General features: G+C 42.9%; 2 protein-coding genes across 4 annotated transcripts; one reads left to right on the top strand and one right to left on the bottom strand.

The window, feature by feature from the left end:
* Positions 1–1,643: 1,643 nt before the first annotated feature.
* On the bottom strand, positions 1,644–15,274 carry MRPL30 (mitochondrial ribosomal protein L30). 2 transcript variants are annotated; one of them, XM_075563221.1, is made up of 6 exons: positions 15,117–15,274; positions 10,456–10,532; positions 8,872–8,952; positions 2,423–2,569; positions 2,155–2,228; positions 1,644–1,868 (listed from the first exon to the last, which is right to left on the bottom strand). In XM_075563221.1, the coding sequence occupies exons 2-6, from the start codon at positions 10,504–10,506 to the stop codon at positions 1,736–1,738; spliced, it is 486 nt and encodes a 161-aa protein (XP_075419336.1). In that variant the 5' UTR covers positions 10,507–10,532; positions 15,117–15,274; the 3' UTR covers positions 1,644–1,735. The 2 variants fall into 2 exon arrangements, with proteins under 2 accessions (XP_075419336.1, XP_075419337.1); XM_075563222.1 differs by lacking the exon at positions 15,117–15,274 and adding an exon at positions 14,791–14,809.
* On the top strand, positions 15,175–23,059 carry MITD1 (microtubule interacting and trafficking domain containing 1). Of its 2 annotated transcripts, none has more exons than XM_075563219.1 (7): positions 15,175–15,551; positions 19,080–19,181; positions 20,363–20,499; positions 20,597–20,683; positions 21,632–21,747; positions 22,705–22,765; positions 22,838–23,059. In XM_075563219.1, the coding sequence occupies exons 1-7, from the start codon at positions 15,401–15,403 to the stop codon at positions 22,931–22,933; spliced, it is 750 nt and encodes a 249-aa protein (XP_075419334.1). In that variant the 5' UTR covers positions 15,175–15,400; the 3' UTR covers positions 22,934–23,059. The 2 variants fall into 2 exon arrangements, with proteins under 2 accessions (XP_075419334.1, XP_075419335.1); XM_075563220.1 differs by having other exon boundaries at positions 15,178–15,551; positions 22,876–23,041.
* The last annotated feature ends 2,100 nt before the right edge of the window (positions 23,060–25,159 follow it).

The raw sequence follows: 25,159 nt of genomic DNA, 5'->3' as shown, positions 1-25,159 counted from the left end.
GCGGTTAGGTTAAAATTCAGCACCCTATCATTTGTTCCCCCTTATGATCCATTTACATTGATTCATTTTTAATACTTTCTGCTTTTCAATTGAGATTTTTTAAATGCTTTCCTGTGTATAAAGTTCAGATAACTTTATAGGTGAAATAACTGGATTAATGGTTCCTTAGGGATATGGCAGAGGAGAAATGGGGTGCTAATAAAGATGGGTAAAAGTGAAGAGAATGTTCTAACACTGATTTGGTGATGACTGAACTCTTCTAGATGTTAATGAATTACTGAATTGCGTGTTATGAACTGTATGCCAATGAAACTGTTGGGAAAGAAAAAGGTCCTCCTCAAAACCAAACCAATAAGCAACATCACGATAAAGTCGTTGAGTTAGAGCACCTGTGTGGAGACCCCTGCCAGCGCTGAGATATTTGCACACTCACTGACTCGGCTTTCCTCCTGAGGTTGGCGTCATTGCGTCCGCTTTGTGAGATGGAGGAGGACTCTGTGGATTGGTGTTGGACATATGGGTTAATGTTGGACTTGTGGGCTTGGGCAGCACTGGGTTGGGATGTTTTCTTGATGCGCACTTCACCTTTATATAAAACTCTCTCTTAGACATGAGTTTCTGTGGATTTGTTTCTCTAAAGTACCCAGACTAATCCAGTCGTGAGGATTTAATTTTACTTGAATCTGCAATTAATTCCCATAGAAGGAGCAAGTCAAGACATCAAAGAGCGATGTGTTGGGCAAATCTGCAGTAGGAGAGACCTCAGTTCTTGTTGCGGTGAGTTGCCATGGAGTCATTTCCCACCCCTAACTGCTCAGTTCTGCACTCCTTTCACAGTTGTTACCAGGTGACACCTCACTACTGGAGCCACTGCATCAATCTCTCTTCGAAGGCTTTCCTTTTTTGAGGACCCTCTAATTTACCACGTGTATTGGGATGGGTTCTCTGGAGAAGCAAAACCAGTGATGCTTATACGCATGTATATATAAAGAAATTATTTTACACCAAGAAAGGGGCTCACACAGTTGTACAAACTATGTTCAAACGGTGGGTTTAAGCTGGAGACTTCTCTTGCCAGTGCTAACGAACCAAGAAGTGGGAAGACCAAGTAGGAAGCAAGAAGACACAGACTGTTGGGAATAAAGGCAAAAATCCAAAGTCCAGCAAGTCAAGCTCATGGTTGCAGGGTCACAAGAACCTAAGGTCAGCAGGCAGGAAAGCAGGCAGCTGACAGCTCCCAGGGTTGGCAGACAAGATGGTGTGCTGGATGGCCAAATGCAGGATCCAGACCAGGAAGAAGGACCAAGCCTTCCCAGAGTCTACTAAGTAGAAGGAGGCCACACCCCCAAGGAAACATGCTTTCAATTGCACTCCGCCCGAATCTTCCCACAACTGCTTGGCTGCTCACAGCAGAGTCCATCATGGAACTGATTATATCATGCTAGATCACATCATGGGACTTGCCAAACTACCGGAAACCCTCACCCAGCTAAGTTGACACAACCCCTAATTATACCAAGCGTGCTGTCCTTTTGCAGGGCATAATTTCTCCTTCTAATGTATCCAAAGTACGTCAGACAGTCTTGCCATCCTCCCTTCTACAAGGAAGAATACAACACATGCCTACACAATGCATGCTTAAATGGTTATTTAAAATATATTTTAATGAAAACACCTTTTCATCATCTTTAAATAAAAATGATTTACATTTCTAAAATCTGAGGCTCCTCTGACATTAGGACTTAATTCCTTCCTGCTCCACAGGTTTTAGATTCCATCGCACCACTAATTCCCCAGTGCTCTTGAGGCACGTGTCAGAGATGTCCTCCTCTGTCGGAAGTCCTTGTGGCAACTTCAGTGGCTGGATCCTAAACATAACAGAATGCATTTAGAATTAAGCACACCAAAATAACCCCAAAGCACCAAACTCACTGCCACTGCGACCCTATAGGACAGGGTAGAACTGCGCCTGTGAATTTTCAAGAATGTAACTCTTTATGAAAGTAGAAAGCCCATCTTTCTCCTACGGAGCTGCTGGTAGTTTGAACTACTGACCTTATAGTTAGCAACCCAACTCGTAATCACTACACCACCAGTTTCCCTATAATTGCACTAGAAAACATTTTTAAAAAGCAGCTGATAAAATGAACAAACCTTATCAAATGTTTCACCACCTTCAGTTTTGCATTCACTGAAGGAATATTCTTATGAACTTGAGGAGTATGTGCCTATGAGCAAAAGAAAACAGAATGGGTCAGTCTAAAATCCAGACGGCCCCACGATCCAGTAAGATGTTAAGCTGTAGAAATCAAAGCCAGAAATATACGATGTAAGACATTTTTTGGGGGAAATGTACATATATGCCTTGCAGTTAAAGTTTAAAATTAAAGAAAATTTAAATAATATTAAAAGAATTGCATACTTTTTCTAATCCTAGCATCTTTATTATATCTTTTTCCCAATATGGCCGTCTTCTTGTACTTTTTATCCTGGTAACAACATGCAGTTTATGGGGGTTTTGTGGATCTCCACCATATTTTTCATGATCTGCTGGCAAAGGCTGAAACACCTAAAAAGGAAAGATTATAAACGATAAATTTCCAACTTTCACACAGATTTTGAGTATAAGTGTGCCTTCATTGTACTCACAAAGAAATATAACTTATAAACTCATATTTAATCTTTATATAATCCTAAACCTCTACTTGATCATTTCTGTAAGTCTGATTACTCAGATAGAGTTTAAGAATGTCATACTCCATCGGGCTTCCACTCAAGTACTTCCTCAATGCAAGAATACTTTGTTCTGTCAACGTGGCATTCCATGATGCTCATCTTCCTGACACAATTGCTAAAGACAAAGCGGGTGCATAAACAAATGTGTGAAGAAAGCTGACGGTGCCCAGAAACCAAAAGATACAGTGTCTAGAATCTTAAAGGCTTGCTTGAAGGTAAACAAGAGGCCATCTAGCTCAGAAGCAACAAAGCCATATGGAAAAAGCACACCAGCCTGTGTGATCACGAGGTGTCGAAGGGATCATTTATCAGGCATCATCAGAACAAAAAATCCTATCATTGTGAATGAGGGAGAGAGCAGAGTGGAGACCCAAAGTCCATTGGTAGGCAATTGGACATCCACTTAGGGAGGGTCATGGGAAGGAGACGAGCCAGTCAGGGTGCAATATAGCAAAGATGAAACATCCAACTTTCCTCTAGTTCCTAAATGCCCCCTCTCACCCCCTCACAACTATCATGACTCTAATTCCACTTTACAAATCTGGCTAGACCAGAGGACGTATACTGGTAAAGATAGGAACTGGAAATACAGGGAATCCAGGGCAGTTGATCCCTTTAGGACCAGTGGTGAGAATGGTGCTATTGGGAGGGTGGAAGGAAGGTGGGGTGGAAAAGGGGAACCGATTACAAGGATCTACATATAACCTCCTCCCTGGGAGACGGACAACAGAAAAGTGGGTGAAGGGAGATATCGGACAGTGTAAGACTTGACAAAATAATAACTTAAAAATTATCAAGGGTTCATGAGGGAGGGGGGAGAAGGGAGGGAGGGGTAAAAATAAGGAGCTGATGCCAGGGGCTTAAGTGGAGTGCAAATGTTTTGAGGATTAAGGCAATGAATATACAAGTGTGCTTTACATAATAGTATTTATTTTATATTACTATTATTTGAGATTTCAGGTACCCAACAAAAGTATCTTATATAGCAAATTTTGAAAAGTAGTATTAAAAGATTAATCAGTTACTTCCCTCAAAATCAGGGAAGGCTTTGAGGAGGACAGTGTACACTTGCCAGAAAGGTTCAAAGATGAATTTGAATTCCTCTTGTTATTGTTAACATGGATATGCTTTATGTATCACGAACTACATACAATATAGAATTCAATCTCTAGTTTCACTAAAGTCGTTTTTGTTGCCCCCCCCCCAGAATCCCATTTTATATACAGATACATATATACCATTGTTGGATATATATACAGAGGCTTCAAAAAGTTCATGGAAAATGGAACTAATAGATGATGGAATTTTTTCCATTTTCATGAACTTTTTAAAGTCCTTTAGTGTGTGTGTGAGAGATTATGTATGTACATATGCATAAAGGTCTCAAAAATATCAAATCAAGAACCATAACTTTGAGTAATCAAGCTGAGGAAAAACAAACTTTAAAAAAAAGGTGTTACTTTCATCAAAAAATAATATTTAAAAAATATTATTCAATCATCACAAATAACTTTGGAGAAACAAATCCACTGACAAAGTAGCATCATACTGCCAAATGAAGAAAACAGCTCCAAGAAGATTCCACGAGGCGATTCACATCTTCACAGCAGAGAGGAGTGTGGAAGGTGCGGACAGCACTACCTGAGAGTGTTGGCACGAAGGGGAGGGGCTTAGCTCGTTTGCTTGCTTGTGTTTTTCTAGGGCCTTTGAGGAATTTTAGGGTAAGGAGAGTAAGGCAGGCAAAGGATGAGAGAGATGCCCCAAAGCAAATGGGAAGAGTACATAAAGGAAGAGTGTGAAGAAGCACCAAGTATTTGTAAGAAGCAACTCACTCAATGTGGCTAAAATGGAAAACAAACAAGCATGAGAAAACAATGCAGGGATGGGGATGAAACAACGGTCCACCTGCTGAATCCTTCGCATTCCCCTTAAGGCTGGAAAGTGTGGGGAAGTGAAACTGTTTGGTGGGCTCTCCTATCCTGTCTTTGTAACTCCCACCCCTTCTGGGTAAGGATATGTGAATAAAGGGTAGAGGACGGGTGATAACTCGGGGATTGGTCTGCTTTGCCATTCCACTGGGTATAAAAGTAAACCATCTCAAAAGCAAGAACAGAAGGACCACGTGACTATTAAGAATAAGCCACCATGAACGTGTGTATGCGATTCTACCTAAAGTGGTGGAGGCAGGAGGGGTACTAAGGGCCACATCAGACAGAGCAAAGGAGCAGTGCTCAGAGGGGGGACCATGAGACAGAACAGTGGGCTTCCCAGCCTATGCAAGGAATAAAACTGTGTGCCTCAGGCAGGAGGCTGGCTTGCAAGGTGGGGTGCCCTTAGGACGTTTACCAGTGCTCAAAGAGTTTTGTAAGGAGAGGTCTCACCATGCAAGTGAGAGCCAGAGAGATGTACCTGATGGCATGGTTGAGAAAAGAACCCGTGAATAAAGGGCTGTCTTCTTAATGTTTTCTATGGTAACCTGTTAACATCCCTAAAAGGCCCTACGACCATGGGTCGTCTGTGAGTTCTGTGTGGCCACTGCAACGAATTGCTGAACCCAGCAGAAGTTGAATGCCATGCGAGGGATGGTTGGTGTCTGTGGTAGTTAAATAATCTGGTGCCAACTTGAGACTATTAAGAGTGAAGGGGTGGAGTTTAACCTGTAAATCAGGTTGCAGCATTTGGAGGTGCTATGGAGATAAAATAGCTCCCTGGAGGCCAGACCCTCAGTCCCTGCTTCTTCTTCCTGCTGACAAGCCACATGGAACTATGCTAATGAAGCCAAGGAGCCAGAGAGAGACCCACGCCAGCGCTGAGATGCTTCCACCACCACTGGATCCACAAGGCTTTCCACCCACTGGTCTATGATCTTCCAGCATTCTGCGTCATTGCATGGGTTGTGTGAGTCTGAAGAGGAATTTACAGACTAGTATCGAACATATGTGCTAATATAAGATTTATGGACTTGATCTAGGCTGGGCTAGGATGTTTTCTTAATATACAATTACTCTTTATAGAAAACTCTTCCTTATACACATGAGTGTCTATGAATTTGTTTCTCTAGTCTACCCAGATTAACACAGTGTCCAAGAAGGATGAGGAGTAGAGGCATGTCTGGTCTCTGCCTCACAGGAATCCTCCTCAGGCAGATGTGGAGTTTGATTCTCCTTCTCCTGACGGATGATGGAGAAGGTCGGACATGGCCCCATGCTATTTCCTCAGAAAGTCATTAAAGGATGGAAGAAACAACACTCTTGTAAGAGAACAAAATAAACCAGTTGGCTTTTGGAGTTAGGAAGCACTTGGGGTTCAGGAGAGAGAGGGGTTGAGATTGGCTCAGAGGTCTCTAGGTTGGAAAATTAGAGAATAAAAGCATTAACTGAAGTGACCTTTTTGTTATTGTCTGAAAGACAGATGATGAGTTCAACCTTGTTTAATGTGAAATACTTAAGCGTTATCTAAGAGCAGTATCTAGAAAGCAGATGAGCAGACAGGAATGAGTTCAGATGATCAGCAGGGGCTAGCAGTATACGCCTGAGAATCAGTGTTTGGTGATGTTTCACGTTTACTCCAGGGCACAATCCCAATGGCTGTCTTGCTACACATGGACTTCTCACATCATTTTAAATGAACGTGACCATTTGTACCTATCCTTTTTCTTCCAGAAGTTTACAGACTAAGTGTGCAAAAAAGGTATCAGAAAACATGGTTGTAAAAAAAAGCAGCAGCAGTAGAAGGAACATGGCTTAAAAGAGAAAGCGGTCTCACTATTATTTTAAGAGTTTCTTGTCTTTCTTTCCGTTCAGTGGAGAGTGCCTGGAACCTTAAGAACTTGCCACCAGTCAGGCACATAAGGCACAAGTGGTCTGGAGGGAGGAGATGGAAGAACAGGAGGAGGAAATGGTTTGCGGGTCTGATTGTCTCTATGAACTATTATCTTTTTGGCCATGAGACCAAAAGAAATAGTACCCAGCTACCATCACTTAATATTTTGACCAGGGAGTCTATAAGGATCTTGATCAAAAGGAGCAAAATTTAGGAGCTAGAATGTCAAATTCTCACTGGAAATCAGGCTGACTAGACACACTGAGACTGGAGGGACTTCCAAATCTATTTCATGGAGACAACTTCTGATTCTTGAGCCAAAATAGCCCATGAAGCCACCTTTAAACTAAAGAACAACTTAGCTCAAGAAATATTGCCTGCCTTGAGCATTGCACCCTACAGAAGAATTACCCATAAGAGACTGAAATGAGAGCAATAATGAAAAGGCACACAAGGCTGGTGGTATGTTCCTGGTGGCAAACCAATTGGGACTCTGACGGTGTGATCGGAAGTGTAATTCACTGGCAACGAATTACATATGTAAAGAGTGGTAGCAGGTGTACGCTTTGTTGTGTATACTTTCATAAAAAATAAAGATGTCTTCGATAAAAGAACGTCAACTACATGAAGAGTTTTCAAGTAGTCAATGATAACACCATTTTATTTTTTTAAACCAAAGGCGGGCTCAGTGCTTTGATAAGAGAATGCCAAGTGCACATAAACCTGGTGGCGAACACTCGAAGACTGAAAATAAGATAGTCCAGACATTAAGCTTCACCCAGAAAGAACTTGAGGGGAAGCAAGGATACCTGTTTTCTTTCCACACGCAGGGAAGAAGCCAGAACCAGGAATCAATAGCATGCGGGATGAGAAGAAGCCACTACCTGTGAAGGTCAGTGGCACAGCTAACAGAGCAGTGTCACTTGCACAATTCCTTCTACGTCTCAGACTCGGCACCACTGCACACAGCCAGGAGGAGGTTGACAGAAAAGATTTCCAAATTATGAAATAGATGCCGTTTAAGAAACACATGCATGTGCGTGCACACACACCATATGTAAACGTTTACTGATTTGGATGAAACCTCACAGAGCAAACTGCCTTTCAGTTAGTGGCACACGTTTTGCTCGGAGACAATGACTAATCCTCAAGGCAGTAACACTCTTCCATTTGTTCCCTGCACTCCTTGTTTCCATTCCTCTCCCTTTGCTGTTCCTGCCTACCTTCCCAGGTAACCCTGGGCCAAAGCTGCTGCCCTTTTCCGCTCAGATGGTTGACGATTCTAACGAGCGCATACGTAGTACCTCCGGGTGTTACTGGTTACCTTTCAGGTCTATCATTTGGCTGAAAGTTGAGCCAGGGGGTTAATACAGTTCCAGGCCTGAAGGGTGACGAAGTCATAGGCTCAGGGGTTCCACCAGTCCCTATCAGACCAGTAAGTCTTTTTTTTTAAACGAGTTTGCGATTTGTCCCACATTTTCTCCCACTCTATCTAAAACCCTTTCTATCAGTCCTCTAGACTGTTTCCTTCTGTCTTTGATTTTTTCTCATTCTTTGTTGAAGCAAAGGAAAAACCAAATGCTACTCCCAAACTCTAAAGTCACTACTCACCAAAGTGGAATGTAGATGGACGTTGTTTTTGTGGACTATGTTATACCAATTGACTGGGGTGTCCCCAAGGCCAAGAGGCTCAAGGTGTTTGGGTATGGCGAAGAAGTTTCACAGTTTTGTCCCCCATATGATCTATCATATTCATGGATCAATTGACTCAAAAACAAAAAACTAAACTCACTGATTCACTCCCTGACTGGGAAGAACTGCGCCTGTGTGTTTCAGAGACTGTGAACTCCGTGGGGAAAGAAGAAGCCATTGTCTTTCTCTGATATATTTACAGTGCATGTAAAGACATATGTAGAAATCACCTGTCAAACCCACATGCATATATTCATGAATGCAGTCTCATGAAAATCTGCATCTTCCCACACTGGTTCATCTGGAGAGCCTATGCAGCTACTTGTAGATTGCTAGTATTGCTACTGCAGGATCGGCTATATAATAGTGTGTGATCCTGGGCAATAGTACTTCTGCTGTCTTCTAACTCTTGTGCTCGGCCACTGTCTCCCTTTGCCCTGATCACTGGTGCCCCCCTCCCCCTTAATGCCCCATGCCTTTCCCTTCCCTCAGGCTAACCTTTAGCTCCTCTCCTCTCTAGTTAGTTACTTATCCTACTTTCCCTTCCCACCCTGGTAACGCTCAAAGAATGTGTCCATGCTCGAATAATAATAACATTTGAAGGAAAAAAAACATTCTTACTTTATCTGGAATTCTTGATCTGGTAAATTTGTGGCGAATCCACTCCGTGCAAACGACAGACTCCACACCTTTTGTCACAGGCTAAAACATAAAACATCTGTTTTACAAAACCTTGCTTAAGGCCGAAATCTTTTCCCACTAATCTTTATGTGACAAAAATCTGTTCTAACTTAACCTATACCTTTGAAAGGTTTGTCTCGGCCAGCAGCAGATGGCTGTATCTCATCCTCCCATGACAAAGCTGAGCCCAGACTACTAACCCAGAGGCTGGCACACTTTTTCAGTACCGGAGCAGAAGGAAGTATTTCAGCTCAGGGGCTATGCAGTAGAAACACTGACCGGGACTCAAGCATCCAGCTGCTGGTTTCATACGGCTGACCTTTCAGTGACCAGCCCGCCCAACATGTGACCCACTATACCAACATGTCTCTTTAGAAGCCATACAATAAATGAGTGTTGCTGTATTCCAGTAAAATGTTAATTATAAAAATAGGTGGCCGGCCAAATTTGGACAGTGGCCCATAGTTTGCCCTGTCCTTCTCTAGACAATGTACAGTTCACCCTCAAAAATACAATGGAAAAAAAAAGCTAAATGAGCTCCCAGTATCCTTTTGGTATCTAACAACATCATCATTGTTACTTTTTTTTCTCTTATTCCCTCTCTATTCCTTTAATCTTGTTTCTTTCACCTATTAGCTATGAGACATCAGACAAGTCGCTTATCCAACAGTCAGATTCTACAGCTATTAAAGGGAAATAATCCTGCTACACTGGACAATCCAAGGTGAAGATAATGTATGCGAACCACCTGACACCATCACTGAAGCCAGTCCAGCTCACTCCATCAAGTCCATTCTGACACATAGGGACCCTATAAGACAGGGAAGAACTGCCCCTGTGGGTTCCCAAGGCGTGTAAGTCTTTATGGAAAGAAACAGCCTCATCGTTGTCCTTTGGATTGACTGGTGGGTTGGAACCACTGGCCTTGTGGTTAGCAGCTCAATGGATAGCCCACTAGGCAACCAGAGCCAGAGCCTTTCCTCTACCACCACTAGCACATCTATATCTAGACTTTGCCCTCATGAACAGCTCAGGCTGCACCGTGGCACTTTCTAACAGAAAGATGGGAAGCAAACATGAAAATATAACCATTTAAGTTCTTGGTGGTTCTTTTTCTGCTTTTTTATTTTTTCTGGGACTAGAATATACTTCATTCATAATAGGAGCAAACTCAGACCTTCCAAAAGAGAGTCAGACTGTGGGGGTTGGGGAGCGGAGGGCAACCGTAGTCATGTTATTGTATGCTCTTTAGGAAAAGATCTTTTATAACCCCAGATCTGCAGCATTCAAATAACAGATAAACAAACTCAAAATCAATATACAAAAAACAAATTGCCAAAAATTTAACTTGCCTATATGAAACGGCTTCAAAAAGTCTATGGAAAAACGGAATGACAAAATAGTAATAGATTTTCCCCACAAACTTTTTGTAGTCCCTTCATGCTGAGTTATTAGGAAAGAGAGAGAAAAGTTCATTAGGAATAGAACACAATATATATATATTGATTCTAAAGAAACACTTGCCTGTAGACTGCCCAGGGGTCTCTGAATGACTGAGCGCAGAATCCCGGCCATTGGGTTTGGTGATGCCTCTTTCAAGGCTGTGAGAAGTGGAAAATAAACGCAGAGGTCAAAGACAAGGGGTGTCTAAAGCTCCTGGGAAAACTCTATTGCCTTTTCATTCCACTGTCCCACCAATGTTTTGAACCCACCTATTCAGTCTTGGAAATAGATTGAACTTTAGCAGTAAAATCTTGAGTGTTTTAATATAAGAAATAAGTTTCAATAAATTTTTGATTCAGAGTTCAGGAAAACCACAGGTAATTATACATTAAATGCAATCCAATTTTCACCAAATTACTTAGAGTTTAGACTGATTCCACAAAAATGGGAAATGAAGTGTTTAATCCTAACTCATTACAATCGAGACAATACTGTTTCACAGTGACCCAATAGGTTAGGGTGAACTGCCCCTGGGGGTTTCCAAGACCTTAACTCTTTACAAGAGTAGAAAGCCCCATCTGTCTCCTTTGGAGCAGCTGGTGGTTTTGAACTGCTGCCTTTGCAATTAACAGCCAAGTGGGCTCCTTGCAAAGTGTTCATTACTCTCTTCACTTATCAACTATCTTATCTGACAGTTTGTGTTTAGGATAAAACTAATCCATATATACATTAAAAACCAGGCATATGTATGCAATGATGTAATCTTGCAATTGTACAATGATGTAGTGATCCATTTCATGATCTGATGTGGTTATTTTCCATTTTCACACATAATGCTGATTTTAAATAACCACTCCATCTCTTTAGACCCTTATCCATGTCAATAAACGAAGACTGAATGTATTATGTAAACACTCTTCAACAATAATGACAGATGGAAAACCTGCTCATAGAGTCCTACATAAAATTACAGAAAGTAAGAGAGCTGGAAGGGCCCAAAGAAATACCAATTCCTACCAATGGAACTGGTCGCTCTTTTACTTCAGGAATACAGAAAAGCAGCCCCAGCAAGTTCACTTCTCTTGCCTCAAGGCCTGCAGCTGCCGATAGAGCATATGGTCTTGCATCTAACTGTCCTAATCTTAGACCAGGGTATCTTCACTGTCACAGCATCCTTCAGTTACAAAGGAAAGAAAGTTGAATACTCTTTTGCTATTTTGTATCTCTGTAGGTAATCTAGACACACATGCATTGCTTCAATAATTAAAAAGAGTAATTTTTTAATGCTTAGTTAGGCAGAAAGCATTAACTTACAATGAGAGGCCTAATGAAGAAAAATTAGGTTTGTATACATATATCTTGGGTAAGTTAATTTCCCATAATTTTTCTTCCTAGAAAAGATGGTAATACCTATCTTGCGAATGAATTATTCTGTAAAACAACTAAAACAGTACCTGATATATAGAAAGGCATCGACAAATTATTATCATTGCACAAATCCTGAGGCATGAGTGACCCATGTAAACAGTTTAGCGCTCAGTTACTAGTCAAAAGATTGGCACCTGGAACCCACCCAGGGTGTCTAAGAAAACAGAGCTTGTGACCTGATTGCTGAAGGTCACACACAGCCTTGAAAACTCTATGGAGCAGTTCCACTCTACAGTGGGGTCACTCAGCATGGGTCCTTTTGACTTGCTGGTGACTAATGACACCACCACAGGAATCATAAAGTCACTACACGCAGCTTGCACCCCCCAGTGGCACTGCAGAAGAAAAGGCTTGGCAATGTGCCATAAAGATCGCAGCCACTATGGAGGCACTTCTCTGCAATATAAGGGTTTGCCATGAACTCAACAGCACAAGACAACAACATCATACACATATGCTAACATTTATCAAAATAGAGGAAGTGCTGTGTCTCAGTGTCTATCCGATCCATCTCTCAAGCTCTGTAAGTCTTTCCTGGGATATAGACTAAGCAAGGGAGCTGAACTAATCTCTCAAAATGAATGATGGTTCAGGCAGTTACAGAAGCATCAGCTACTAAACCTTTCGTGCTCTGAAAACAAGAATGTGATTTTGTTCATCTTTTATTGCCAGCATCTATCACACCGCCTGAATGAATGTATGAGTAAGTTAATGGATCAGCTCTATGATACAAATCAGAATTCAGAAGTATGTCAGAAGTTCAAAACGGTCGTTCAAAGTTTAGATCTCAAATATTACAATTCAGAAAAAATATTTTCTAGTTCAAATCTTCTATTGTATACTTGACTGTTCTGATATCTATATTTAGCCTTCCTTGAGAGATGCTTATCCTTGAGTTGATTGACCCTCAATCAACTAAATAATGCTACATGATTTTGCCTACCATATTACTTCCCAAGGCGTCACATATTAACCAAACTAATTTATTTCAAAGGACATTATGGTAGATAGGCAGAAGGGCAGTGAGAAGGAGGAAGACCCCTCCCAATGGGTGGGCACAGTGACTATAACAGTGGGCGCAGACATATGAATGATTGTGAAGATGCAGCAGGACTGGGTGATGTTTAGTCTGTTGTACATAGGGTTGCCCTAAGTCGGAACCTAACAACGGCAGCAGCATTAGTTGACCTACAACCAATGTCTCCTTGCTGGTCTTTCTGCTTCCATTCGAATCCCCTTTTATCCTTAAGCGCAATCATCCCATTAAATGAGTAGATCATGAGAAGATCACGTCTCTCTTCTGATGAGCCAAGTTTCTTGCTGTTGGGAGTGGAGGTTACACATAACCCAGAGGGAAGGACTAAAATCCTCTATATCCTGGATTAGAAGCAATATTCAGGTTCAGCGTTAGATAGCAAAAGGTACTTATACATCTAATTATCAATATGTGTGTATCCATGGTTGGCTTAGCTCTGCCAGCTCAGGGGCCTAAAACCAATGGCACCTAAGCAGCAATGACCATACCCAATGGCCAGATTTTGCTTTTGAATCCCGTTCTCTGATTAAAAATACATATATAAAGCAGGATTTGGGGAGAAATGGCCGATTACGGGGCTGGATAAAAAAATAAATGATGTGAGCCTGGGACATTTTCCAGTGCAAGAGAGGAACTGCTCAAAACACAAAATGAAATGGGCATATCAGAGGGGCATGGTCAAATGCAAGTGTTCCCCAGGGTCAACTCAGGAGCAGTGCCACCAAAAAAGGAACAAAGACCTGAATACCCACGAGTCCAGACTGTTAGAAGTGATTGAGTAAACAAATGTATAAGGTACATATTTCCACATAGAATTCAAATAACTTATGGATACTCCTCTCTAAAAGAGGAGGCACACAATAAGCCTCACCCCTTAGTGTGGGCCATGCTTAACGGCTTGCTTCCACAGAGAACAGCATGGATACGGGTAAGAACCCGACAGAAGAGAAACCAGACAAGCTCTAGCAAGTGATCCCGGTTATCATCACGTTGGTAGTGCATGCCCTTGATATGGAGAACAGGCCCTCCATCTGGAGGTCTCCCTCCCCCAAACTCATAATCATTTTCTCTCTAAAGCATCAAACAGACCCCACCTACAAAATACCTGATTCCTACTTAGTCGAGGCCATCAAAAACAAATAAAAGCCTGAAAAAGTATCATAATCAAAATGAGCCTCAGGAAATACGTTTAGTAGATGTACTAAACAACCAGAATCCTGATGGGGTAGTGGTTGAGAGTTGGGCTGCAATCTGAATGGTCTGCAGTTCAAAACCACCAGCAGCTCCAAATGGGCAAGACTGGGCTTTCTACTCGGGTAAACAGCTACAGTCCTGTGGAAACCCACAGGGGATTACTATGAGTCCACAATGACTCCATGACAATGAGCTTTCTTTTGTTGTTGTTGTTGTTATATGCAAAATAAAATCCTTGAAAGGGGCATTAGGTGAAAACTGGAGAAAGATGCATCCAATGAAACACATGATCTCATTTTCAAGCAAAACTTTAAATACTACTGGGGATATTTCCCTCCCCTCTACTCTGCCCCGTAATATCTGGATAGTTTTTACAATGACCATTCATGTAATAGTTCTTTAAAACGGCGACTTCCTTTTCTAAAGAGATATGTAACTATTTATGAACGAGAGTAAAAATAAGCATACTACTGAAAATGCAGAACACATCATTTCCCCTTTAATTGAAAGCAAGCAATCCGACCACCTTGGGCAAGAACGTGTAACAGAAGTCTGGGGTAGGTAGCAACCCACACAAGACAACAGTATCACAGCTTTTAGTAAAATGGCAAAGAATGACAAAAATCTTTCTCCCTTTGAGGTATAGACCGAGCAGAGCTGGCTAGGCTAGTTCCTAAGTCTACTGAGATTTAAGGGAGCGCCATACTGTTTTCCATCGGGACTGGACAATGCTGCACTGAAAATGACAAACACTGTACCTCCCAACTCCACACAATTCTACCGTCTAAAATGCAGCTAAATTGCAAGAAGGCCAAGTTGAGGCTGCATGACAAAAAGAAAATGTTCTCAACGCGCAGCAGGAGGTGCGAGTCAAGCGGAGGCACGAGAAACCACCCTGCATTGGGCTGGGCCCCGGGGCCTGGACGAGGCGGGGCGTCCACGGCCGCGCGGACCCAGAGCAGAGGCCCGCCCAGTGGCCGCTCCGCAGCCAATAGGACCGGGGCGGACGCAGGCGAATCAATCGCCACTCGCACAAGTACTTGGCGAAAACAAGAAAACCTGCAGCTACTCATTTTCTACTCACCCGTGGACCCGTGGCCCGCGAAATCGAGGCGCTAAGTATCCTGCCGCTCCTTTGTGGAATGGCCTTCCCCGCCGAGGGGAAGCCGCACCGGAAGAGAACTACCGAGCGCTACACTCAAACCCTTCCGTGGCGACGCTCTGGCCGCCAAGACCAGCCATTTGGTTCCGGCCGAGGTCCTCCCTCGGAGGGAGCGCGCAGGCGCGTCATTTTCACGTGATCGCTTCCCGGAAGTGCCTTCGGTTTCGTTTCCTGCAGCAGCTGAATTGAGTGCAAGTGCTGGAGCTATGGCAAGGTCCGGGCTGGGGCAGGAGCCGGACAGCACCGCCGCAGTCACGGTGTTAAAGCGAGCGGTGGAACTCGATTCAGAGTACCGCTATCAGCAAGCTCTGGTGTGTTACCAGGAGGGGATCGATCTGCTCTTGCAAGTTCTGAAAGGTGAGCCCAGAGCCACGGAGGAGGACAAGAGCAAAAGGCAGAGTGAAAGTTAAAAACAGTTCGTGGGAGTACTTCAGTGGAGGCCCAGTGTCCTCCTGCTACCTTAATACTAAACCTATAAATATATGCACATAGAGCTATTTCCCCATCCCCCTATGTAAATATATTTACATATGTACGTCTTTTTATTTAGACCTCTACAAATGCCCTTTGCCTCTAGCTCTTTCCTTGATTTCCTTTGACTTTCCTCTTGTCCCACTATCATGTTCAGTCATCATTTGGGTTTCAGTAATTCCTCTTGGTTACATTACCCTTGATCACACCCTACCAGGCCTCCTACACTCTCCTCACCACCGATTTGGATCACTTGTTGTTCCCTTGTTCCTGGGTTTAACACCACTACCTTTCCTCCCACCTCCCCCTCTCCCATGTCCCCCCGGAACTGTCGATCCCATTGTTTTCTCCTCCAGATTATTTATCCAGCCTAGTTTATTTAGACAGACCTGTGGAGATAATAACATGCACAAAAACAAGACAGAGCAAATGACAAAAAATAAAACACAACAAGAAAGAAGCTTATAGGTAGTTCAAGGGCTTTTTGTTGGCCTTTAGGAGTGTTTTCCAGTCCAGTCTGTTGGGGCACCACACTCTGGCCCCAAAGTACAACTTCAGCATTCCCTGGGGACTTCGCCGCTCCAGTCCCTTTCGGTTTTCCCTTAGTGCTTTGCCTTGGTGTGGTGGGATCAGATCAGCCGCAATTCCCACACTGTGTCTCCAGTGTTGCCCCCCAAAGGGCTATGGGTCAGTGAGGGAAGTCATGTCTCCTAGTGGGGCCGGCCATGTGGTCCTCTCTGTGGACTGGCTGCTCTAATCGGGAACATCGTCCTCAAGGCCTAGTGGGCCAGGATGTGCTCCACTCTCTCCTCCTCCCCCTTCATCTGCTCTCCTGTGCTTTGATCAGATATGTCTCTCTCCTGGAGCTGCAGAATCAATGCTGTCCTTTGAAATAAGTTCTTTTGGGGGGAGGGGCAGGTGTCAATGTAGTAGTTGTGATTGGGGCCGGCCCCTCAGACCTCTCCACTGGTGTCCTACTCCACACCAGCATGTTGCATTCACATCTTGGAGCACTAGGTTGAAGTCTGGTCCTTCTTTCCCTGTGGAGAACACAACCAACAGAACCGCTGAAGACAAATGGGTGCATAAGCAAATGTGGCGAAGAGAGCTGATGGTGCCCGGCTATCAAAAGGTATAGTGTCTGGGGTCTTAAAGGCTTGAAGGTAAACAAGTGGCCGTCTAGCTTAGAGGCAACAAAGCCCACATGGAAGAAGCACACCAGCCTGTGTGATCACGAGGTCTTGAAGGGCTCAGGTATAAGGCATCATCAGAACAAAAAATCTTATCATAGTGAATGAGGGGAGAGTGCGGAGTGGAGACCCAAGGCCCATTTGTAGGCCACTGGACATCCCCTTACAGAAGGGTCTTGGGGAGGAGATGAGCCAGTCAGGGTGCGATGTAGCAACGATGAAACGTACAACTTTCCTCTAGTTCCTAAATGCTTCCTCCTCCCCCACTATCGTGTTTCAAATTCTACCTTCCAAATATGGCTAGACCAGAGGATGTACACTGGTACAGATAGGAACTGGAAACACAGGGAATCCAGGGTGGATGATTGATATTGGGAGGGTGGGTTGGAAAGGGGTAACAGTTACAAAGATCTACATGTGACTTCCTCCCTGGGGGACGGACAACAGAAAAGTGGGTGAAGGGAGACATTGGACAGGGCAAGATAGGACAAAATAATAATTTATAAATTATCAAGGGTTCATGAGGGAGGGGGAGCAAGGAGGGAGGGGAAAAATGAGCTGATGTCAGGGGCTTAGGTGGAAAGCAAATGTTTTGAGAATGATGAGGGCAATGAATGCACAAATGTGCTTTACACAATTGATGTATGTATGAATTGTGATAAGAGTTGTATGAGCCCCTAATCAAACGATTAAAAAAACCAAATAGTTTGTGGGATGCTCTACCAGACAAGAGAGGTGGTGTTTCATATAATTAGTAAATCAAAGCCTGATTTTGGGGATGGTGCAGGAGCCAGGCAGTAGTTCTTCGTGTGTACATTGGGTCCCTGAGAGCCAGAACAGACTCCAGGGCACGCAGCAGCAAATGGAAGTCACTAAGAAAAATGGGGATTACTCTAGATTTCGAAGTCCTGGTGCCCCAGTGGCTAAAGTAATAGCTTGTGGGCGTGAACCCACCAGTCGCTGTTGGGGAGAAAGGCGCATCAGTCTGCAGTCATAATAATTTGAGGGCAGTTCGACTCTGTCCTATAGAGTTGCTATGACAGTGGATTTGGATTGGTTATTCTAGATTTTAAAAGACCTGGAGATAACCAAGTGTAGTGCACGAATCTGGATAGGATCTGGATCACACATGAGGAATTAGTGACACTACAATGGAGAAATTTCTGAATTCCACCATAAACAAGTGATCAAATTTAACATCACCAGTCACACAGCACACCAGCATCATGTGCTCTCTGAGAACAGGATGCCTTGTCTGATGTTCTTGCCAAACACATGAATAGCCTCCATGTCATCACAGGGAAACATCAGCCAGCCCAAATGAGAGACTCTCAACAAAATAACTGACCAATGCTTCTAAGAGTCACGTCATAAGAGACAGGAAAGACAATGCTGGCAGACACTGAAGGGAATTAAGGAGCTAAAGCAATGCTGCATGGGAACCTGGACACACACACACACACACACACACACACACACACACAAACATTGGTGAAGTCCAGATACGGTATGTAGATGAGTTAATCATACTATATCCTTACTATTTCCTTAGCTCTCATCATTGTACTTTGGCAATTTAATATGTTAATGGAGAATCTGCAAATAAAGAAACTCTATTGTTACAAGTTTTTAAAATAAAATGTTCAAAAACTGGGAAATTAATGACATTTTAATAGAAAATATATAAACTATATCGGAAGCAAAGACAGAAGGAAATGTGATTTGGTGGCATGATGGGAGGGGCTTGTAATAGTTTACTGATATGTGTATTCAAAGGCAATATACATTTTTGGGTTGCTGGGAAATTTATTGAGCATGAATGACCATCGGGAAGCTGAGTAGAGTTGCTGGTTTTGTGGAGGGAGGATATGATATTGTTTGTTGCCTTTTGACAGTGCTAACATTTTTTTTAATACTAACCTTTTCAAGCTTTTAGGTAATCAGGATAAAATGGTATGCAGGCTTGGATTTGATATTTAACAGCAACCGCTGTCCCAGAGGTGTGTCATGTTATCAGAATCCCCATTCTTAAATAGATGCTTCAGATCACTTTGTGCAAGTCCAGTGCGAACCAGCCTGTATTTCAGGAGTGAGACAAGCAATGTTAAAGGACAGATGATGTTAAAGGACAGATGTTTGGAGAACTTCGAGAAACTGGCACAGTGCCTGAACGAGACAGAAAAGCTGCTGTCAAGCTGCAGAATGCTGTCTTTCTAATTTATAGGCACCAAGGATGACAAAAAGAAATGCAGTCTCAGGAAAAGAATTTCTGACTACATGGATAGAGCAGAAAACATAAAGAAATACTTGGATCAAGAAAAAGAAGGTAAAGACAGTGTTGTGGATAATAAGTTATGGGGCAACCCCAAGCACCCACTGGTTATAGTGCCTGCCCTTGAGAGCATTTTGCAGTCTGGACCATGTTTATAGATTTCTGCTCCCTGGTACAGGAGAAAGGAGCCCTGGTGGTGCTGTGGGTTAAGCAATATACTGCTAACTGCAAATTCAGCAGTTCAAACCCCGCAGCCATGGGAGAAAGAAGAGATCATCTACTGTAATGATTTGGTCTTGGAAACCTTTAAAAGGTACCTGTGAGTTGGAGTGGACCGGATGACAGTGGGTTTTCGGTGTAGGGCAGCGGTTCTCAACCTGTGGGTTGCGACCCCTGTGGGGGATGAATAACCCCCCGATTCATAACAGTAGCAAAGTTACAGTTATGAAGTAGCAATGAAAATCATTTTGTGGTTGGAGGGTGGGTCACCCACTACACGAGGACCTGTATGAAAGGGTTGGGGTATTAGGAAGGTTGAGAGCCCCTGGTGTAGCGGGAGACCCTTTGCCACCTTTCCCCACGCCTGTGGGGAAGAACTGTGTCAGCTGACCCTTCAAAATGGTGCAAGCTACTTTGTAGGAGTTCACAGACCCTGTGAAGCTGAAGCATAAACTGTTTGGAGACGACTACAGAGGCACACTGAGTGTAAATGCCAGGCTTTATTTGCATTTCTCCTGGATGAAATGATCAAAATCATTAAACAAATAGTTGGGATGTCTCTTGGATTTTGCAGTGAATCAAAACAGTTTAGGAGTTAGTCCTAATGATTAGAGGTGAAGTAGGTATTACTCCATTACTAGATTGCTAGTTACCAACTCAGGAGCATCCAGTCGACAAGCATGGATGTATAAATGACCATTGCCCCCTGTGCCTGAAGTGCACACCACTGGTGCTTTCTATAGCCAAAATACTAGAAAAAAGCCACTGCTATTGAGTTGATTTTAATTCCTAGCCTCCCTTTATAAGGTTTCTAAAGTGGAAAAATCTTTATGGGAGCCTCATCTTGCTCCCTCTGAGTGGCTAGTAGGTTTGAACAGCTCTGTAGTCTAATGTTTAACAGGGTTTTTTTTCTTTAATTAACTTGGTCAGCCCTGTTTAAGACTATGCATGAAATATAATGTATGAAATGATAATTAGTGGTTGCTAGCATTATTATTGAAGCTTGTGTTTTATAGATGGAAAATATCACAAGCAAATTAAAATAGAAGAAAATGCAACAGGTTTCAGCTATGAGTCACTTTTCCAAGAATATCTCAATGAGGCAGTTACAGAAGTTTGGATAGAAGACCCCTATATTAGACACACTCATCAGGTGCGTGAAAGGATCTAAGTATAATTTAAAAAATTGAATGAAAATGTAATGATATTCTATAAAATATACTCTAATAACCCACCCAAATGTCTTTCAGCTGTATAACTTTCTTCGATTTTGTGAGATGCTTATTAAAAGACCATGTAAAGTAAAAACTATTCATCTTCTCACCTCTCTGGATGAAGTAGGTATCTGAGAGCATGTCCTCTTTCACCGTCATTAATTTTCCTCCTTTATAAGATGTCGCCAGTCAAGGGAAATCTAGACATGTTTCAACTAGATCTGTCTCCTTGTGAGGTAACTTGTTATCTAAAGTAGGCATGAAACGATTTGAGAAAAATGACAGGGATTTCAGTATGTTGACTTTGTATTTGGCCACTTAGCTTAAACCCTCTTACTTTGTCTAGAGTTTGTTTTTGTGTATGTGCTAGGGGATATCACATTGTCTGTGATGTTGACATTGTTGTCTCATCTTTAACAATTATGAGGAAACTTCAAAAAGTTTGTGGAAAATTCCTAATACCTTTCCATTTTTCCATGAACTTTTTGAAGCTTCCAATCCCTGGTGGCAAAATGTGTTATCCATTGGGCTGCTCTTAGCAGTCACTCTGAGGAACCGAAATGAGGCATTCTGCTCCCTAAAACTTTGCAGTCTCAGAAGCCCACGGGGGCCATTCTACTCTGTCCTATTCGGTTGCGACGAGTTGGAATTGACTTGATGGCCATGAGTTTGAGGGGTTTTAGAGTCTTTAAAGTATGCTGAATTATTTTGATTTGTCTCATTGGCCTTCTGGGGCACAGCAGCATGATAGTGGGCTGCTCTACCTTGACTTTCCCTCCATGCATAGGGATGCTTCCACGTCATTGTTTCCTTGGATTCATTTCAGAAGGCACCCTATCGGAATGACTGAAATAGATTTTAGTACACCATTATGTTCTGTTCACATCAGAGAGAACAATTCTTGTAATTGAAAACAATTGTTTAACCTACTTCATGCTGCTGCTTTGAGACAGAATTGAAACTCAAGGAGAACGTTCCATTTTAATTAGTCTGTGATACTGCAGAGCTTAGGGCTAATTTAAAGTATTAAGAACTGCAGCAGAAAATTAATGCTATCTTGATTCTTACTAGGGTGGTGGGAGATTGCAGCAATGTAATGGCCTGAGAGAAATAAAAGAGTCACTTGGGGATCATGGTGTGCTGTTGGAATTAGACTACTCTTCATCAATCCATGACCGGGAGATTAGGTTAGTACATAGGAATGTTTTCATTTTTAAGCCATTGAAGTATAGTTATTTTTGTGTCTCTTGATAAATTAGGCTTTCGTATAAATATCATTATTCAACTTAAAGATTTAAAAATCAAAACAGCTTTGAAGGAAGCAAAACACTCAGTTTATTTTATCCTGTAGGTTAGTTATAAATATTTCCTAAATGGGATAAGTGTATGTTCTATGTCACATGGGAAGAGGAAATACTTTTCTGTCTGTTCACCTATGCGTATAATGTTATGCTATTGGGATAACATTCATTATTTACTTCATGTGGTTTTGCTTATGATTCATTAAATATTCTAACAGGCATGATGATATGCCGTGTCTACCAGGAAACACTGTTTCCATCTGTCGAGCATGGTGGAGTTCCCGTGTTTCTATTTTTGGGGTCCCGGGTTTTGTGGAACCGTATAGTCACAGCAGGAGGGCTCCTGCTCACATTCGTATTACACCTGTCGGCAAGCTCACAGCTGTGAACCACTTGTTAGCAGAATAGGCAATGTTTATCCACAAGCTGAAGTTCACGTGTGAGGTTTAATTGTTGAATACTTTATCACCTAAAGGATCCCCGGTGGCATAGTGGGTTACACAGTGGACTGCTTAACTTCAAGGTCAGCAGTTGAATCCACCAGTTCTGTCAAGTCCTGTAGGGTCGTTCTGAGTTGGTATGGACACACTGGCCTTGAGTTTGTTTGTTTTTTTAATCAGCTAATCAAACCAGTTATTGTTGTGTGGGCATTTAGTTTCATTGTTTCATTTACTAAACAGACAGAGCACGTAATTAGTCCTAGCTTTGATCCAACTTACTCCATAGAATGAAGTTTGGCTTTCAATGTTAGAGGGAAATTTTGCTGACACTTAATACATTTCAGCTTTGATGTCTGCCTGACTTAACTGTATTTAATATGCTGCTATGTACTAATTTCAATAGGTTCAACAATGGATGGATGATTAAGATTGGAAGGGGACTTGATTATTTTAAGAAACCACAGGTAGGGTATAATCTTATAAGTAAGTATAAGCAGTTTTTATGTCATCTTTTAAAACAACACTTCTACTTTCAGGGTCGTTTTTCTCTTGGATATTGTGATTATGATTTAAGACCATGTCATGAGACAACAGTGGACATTTTTCATAACAAATATACAAAGAAGATGTGATACACAGCGGCCTAACCTGCATCGTGTGTTTCTACTTTAAGTAAATCTTGTTTGTTTTTTCTACTTTGGACAGATCATTCCTACAATGTGTGAATGTATCAATAAACTGACATTTCTACTACTTTTTCAACCCAGGGTTCAGTTGTGTGAGCATTTCTAATTAACCAGATTAACAATGTTTCTTTCCAAATCACAGTTAATTTTAACACTTTTATTTTGAGCATCCTGGTGGTGTGCTGGTTACAGGTTGGGCTGCTAACCACAGTTGGAAACAATCAGCTGCTCCAGGGGAGGAAGATGCGGCTTGCTTTCTACTCCTGTGAAGAGTTCCAGGCTCAGAAACGCACCCAGGCCATTCTCGCCTGTCGGACAGGGGCGCTGTGAGCAGGTACACTCGGTGGCAGTCAGTTCGAAGATAACGAAGGCCTCAAGGATCTAAGTCGGCTGCTACCAAGGAATTAGGGTTGGTCCCCCCCAATGGCCCACGAGAGAAAACCTGCTAATCTGCTCCTATGAAGACTGCAACCCAGAAAACCAAGAGAGTCGTGCTACTTAGTCCCATGGAGTCACTATGGGTTGGAAAACAACTTCAAGGCACCCAGGGACAGCAACAAGTATGTCTCCATACTTGTCCCTGGGTGGCACAAACACTTGGTGCTCAACTACTAAGCCACACAGCAATACTCCTCCCACCCCCCAAAAAAAGGGTGAGCAGTCTGCTTCCATTCAGATGGAAAACCCTATGGAGCAGTTCTCCTCTATAACAAATGAGTGGTCATGCATCGTCCTTGACTCAAGGGCAACTGACTGAGGACAGCATGGAGCTGAATTAGAATGTTAACCCTGCCCCTAGTTTCAGGAGGGAAATCATCATGGATTAGAGTGTTCATAAGAAACAGATGGGCTTGGGGATTAAAAAAAAACAGAAAAAAGCACAATGTTAACTTTGTCCTAAGGAAGATACTGGCCTTGGGAAACCTTCAAGTGTATTTTGAAATCCAGTTCACCTTGGCTGTACATTTGTTAAGCCTTGCAGCTCAGAGTCAGCGGACCTGAGCAAGCTCATCTATGCACATGCCAGTGGAGTGGTTGGGGACCAAGACCTGGTTCCATGGAGAACTGAGGGCAAGCATAAAAACACTGGAGCAGCAGCGTGGGGGGATACAAATACATATTCTATAAGTGCCTTGAACACCATGGCTGGGAAGGCCTGGGGTAGAACCCACAGGTGCCGCGACGATGGCTTACCACGGGAACAGCAAGTGAAACGCCCCAGATCCCAGACAATGGGGGAGGTTGGCTTTGGAGTATCGACTTGACCACTGAGAAGAATCATTTCCAGAGGATCTTGATCCTTCATCGTGGCTGCAGGCGTTTGGCTGGCCCAGTATTTAGGTGACATTCATCCAGTGGCACCCCCTCCTAGGATGTAGGCATGCGGACACATAGAGCCCCTTTCCAAAACAGCCTCAATTTCTGTGACCACTGCAAGAGCTTCCCTGATGGCAACTGAAGTTTGATCCAAATGGCCACCTTCCTTTCCCTGCCTGGTGTCCTGTCTCCCCAGATAGAATCTGGGGTCCTGTGGGCTAGAAGATAAAGAACTATCTAACTGAGAACAAAGCCCACATGGAAGAAGCACACCAGCCTGTGAGATCACAAGGCATCAGGTGTCAAAGACCAAAAAAAAAAAAAATCATAGCATTGTGAATGAGGGGGAGTGCAGAGTGGGGACCCAGGGCCCATCTGGGGGAAATTGGACATATCCTTGCAGAAGGGCTGTGGGAAGATGAGCCAGTCAGGGTGCAGTGTAGCAAGGATGAAAATATACAATTTCCTCTAGTTCTTGAATGCTTCCCGCCACTATCATGATCCCAATTCTACCTTACATATCTGGCTGGACTGGAGGATGTTCACTGGCACAGATAGGAACTGGAAATACGGGGAGCTTGGGACAGATGAACCCCTTGGGACCAGTGCAGAGTGGTGATATGGGGAGGGTAGAGGGAGGGTGAGGGAGAGGGGGATGGCGGAGAAGTGGGTGAGTGAGGTGTTGGATGGTGTGATATGACAAAATAATTTATAAATTATCAAGGGTTCAGGGAGCAGGGGAGGGAGGGTGAAAATGAGCTGATGCCAAGGGCTCAGGTGGAGAGCAGGTGTTTTGAGAATGATGATGAGGTGTTTTGAGAATGATATGTACGAATATGCTGGGCACAATTGATC

The sequence above is a fragment of the Tenrec ecaudatus genome, chromosome 11 (genome assembly GCF_050624435.1).
Source record: "Tenrec ecaudatus isolate mTenEca1 chromosome 11, mTenEca1.hap1, whole genome shotgun sequence".
Taxonomy (NCBI): Eukaryota; Metazoa; Chordata; class Mammalia; order Afrosoricida; family Tenrecidae; genus Tenrec; species Tenrec ecaudatus.
The sequence above is the reverse complement of the archived record's forward strand: the minus strand, read 5'-3'. Positions and strand labels throughout refer to the sequence as shown.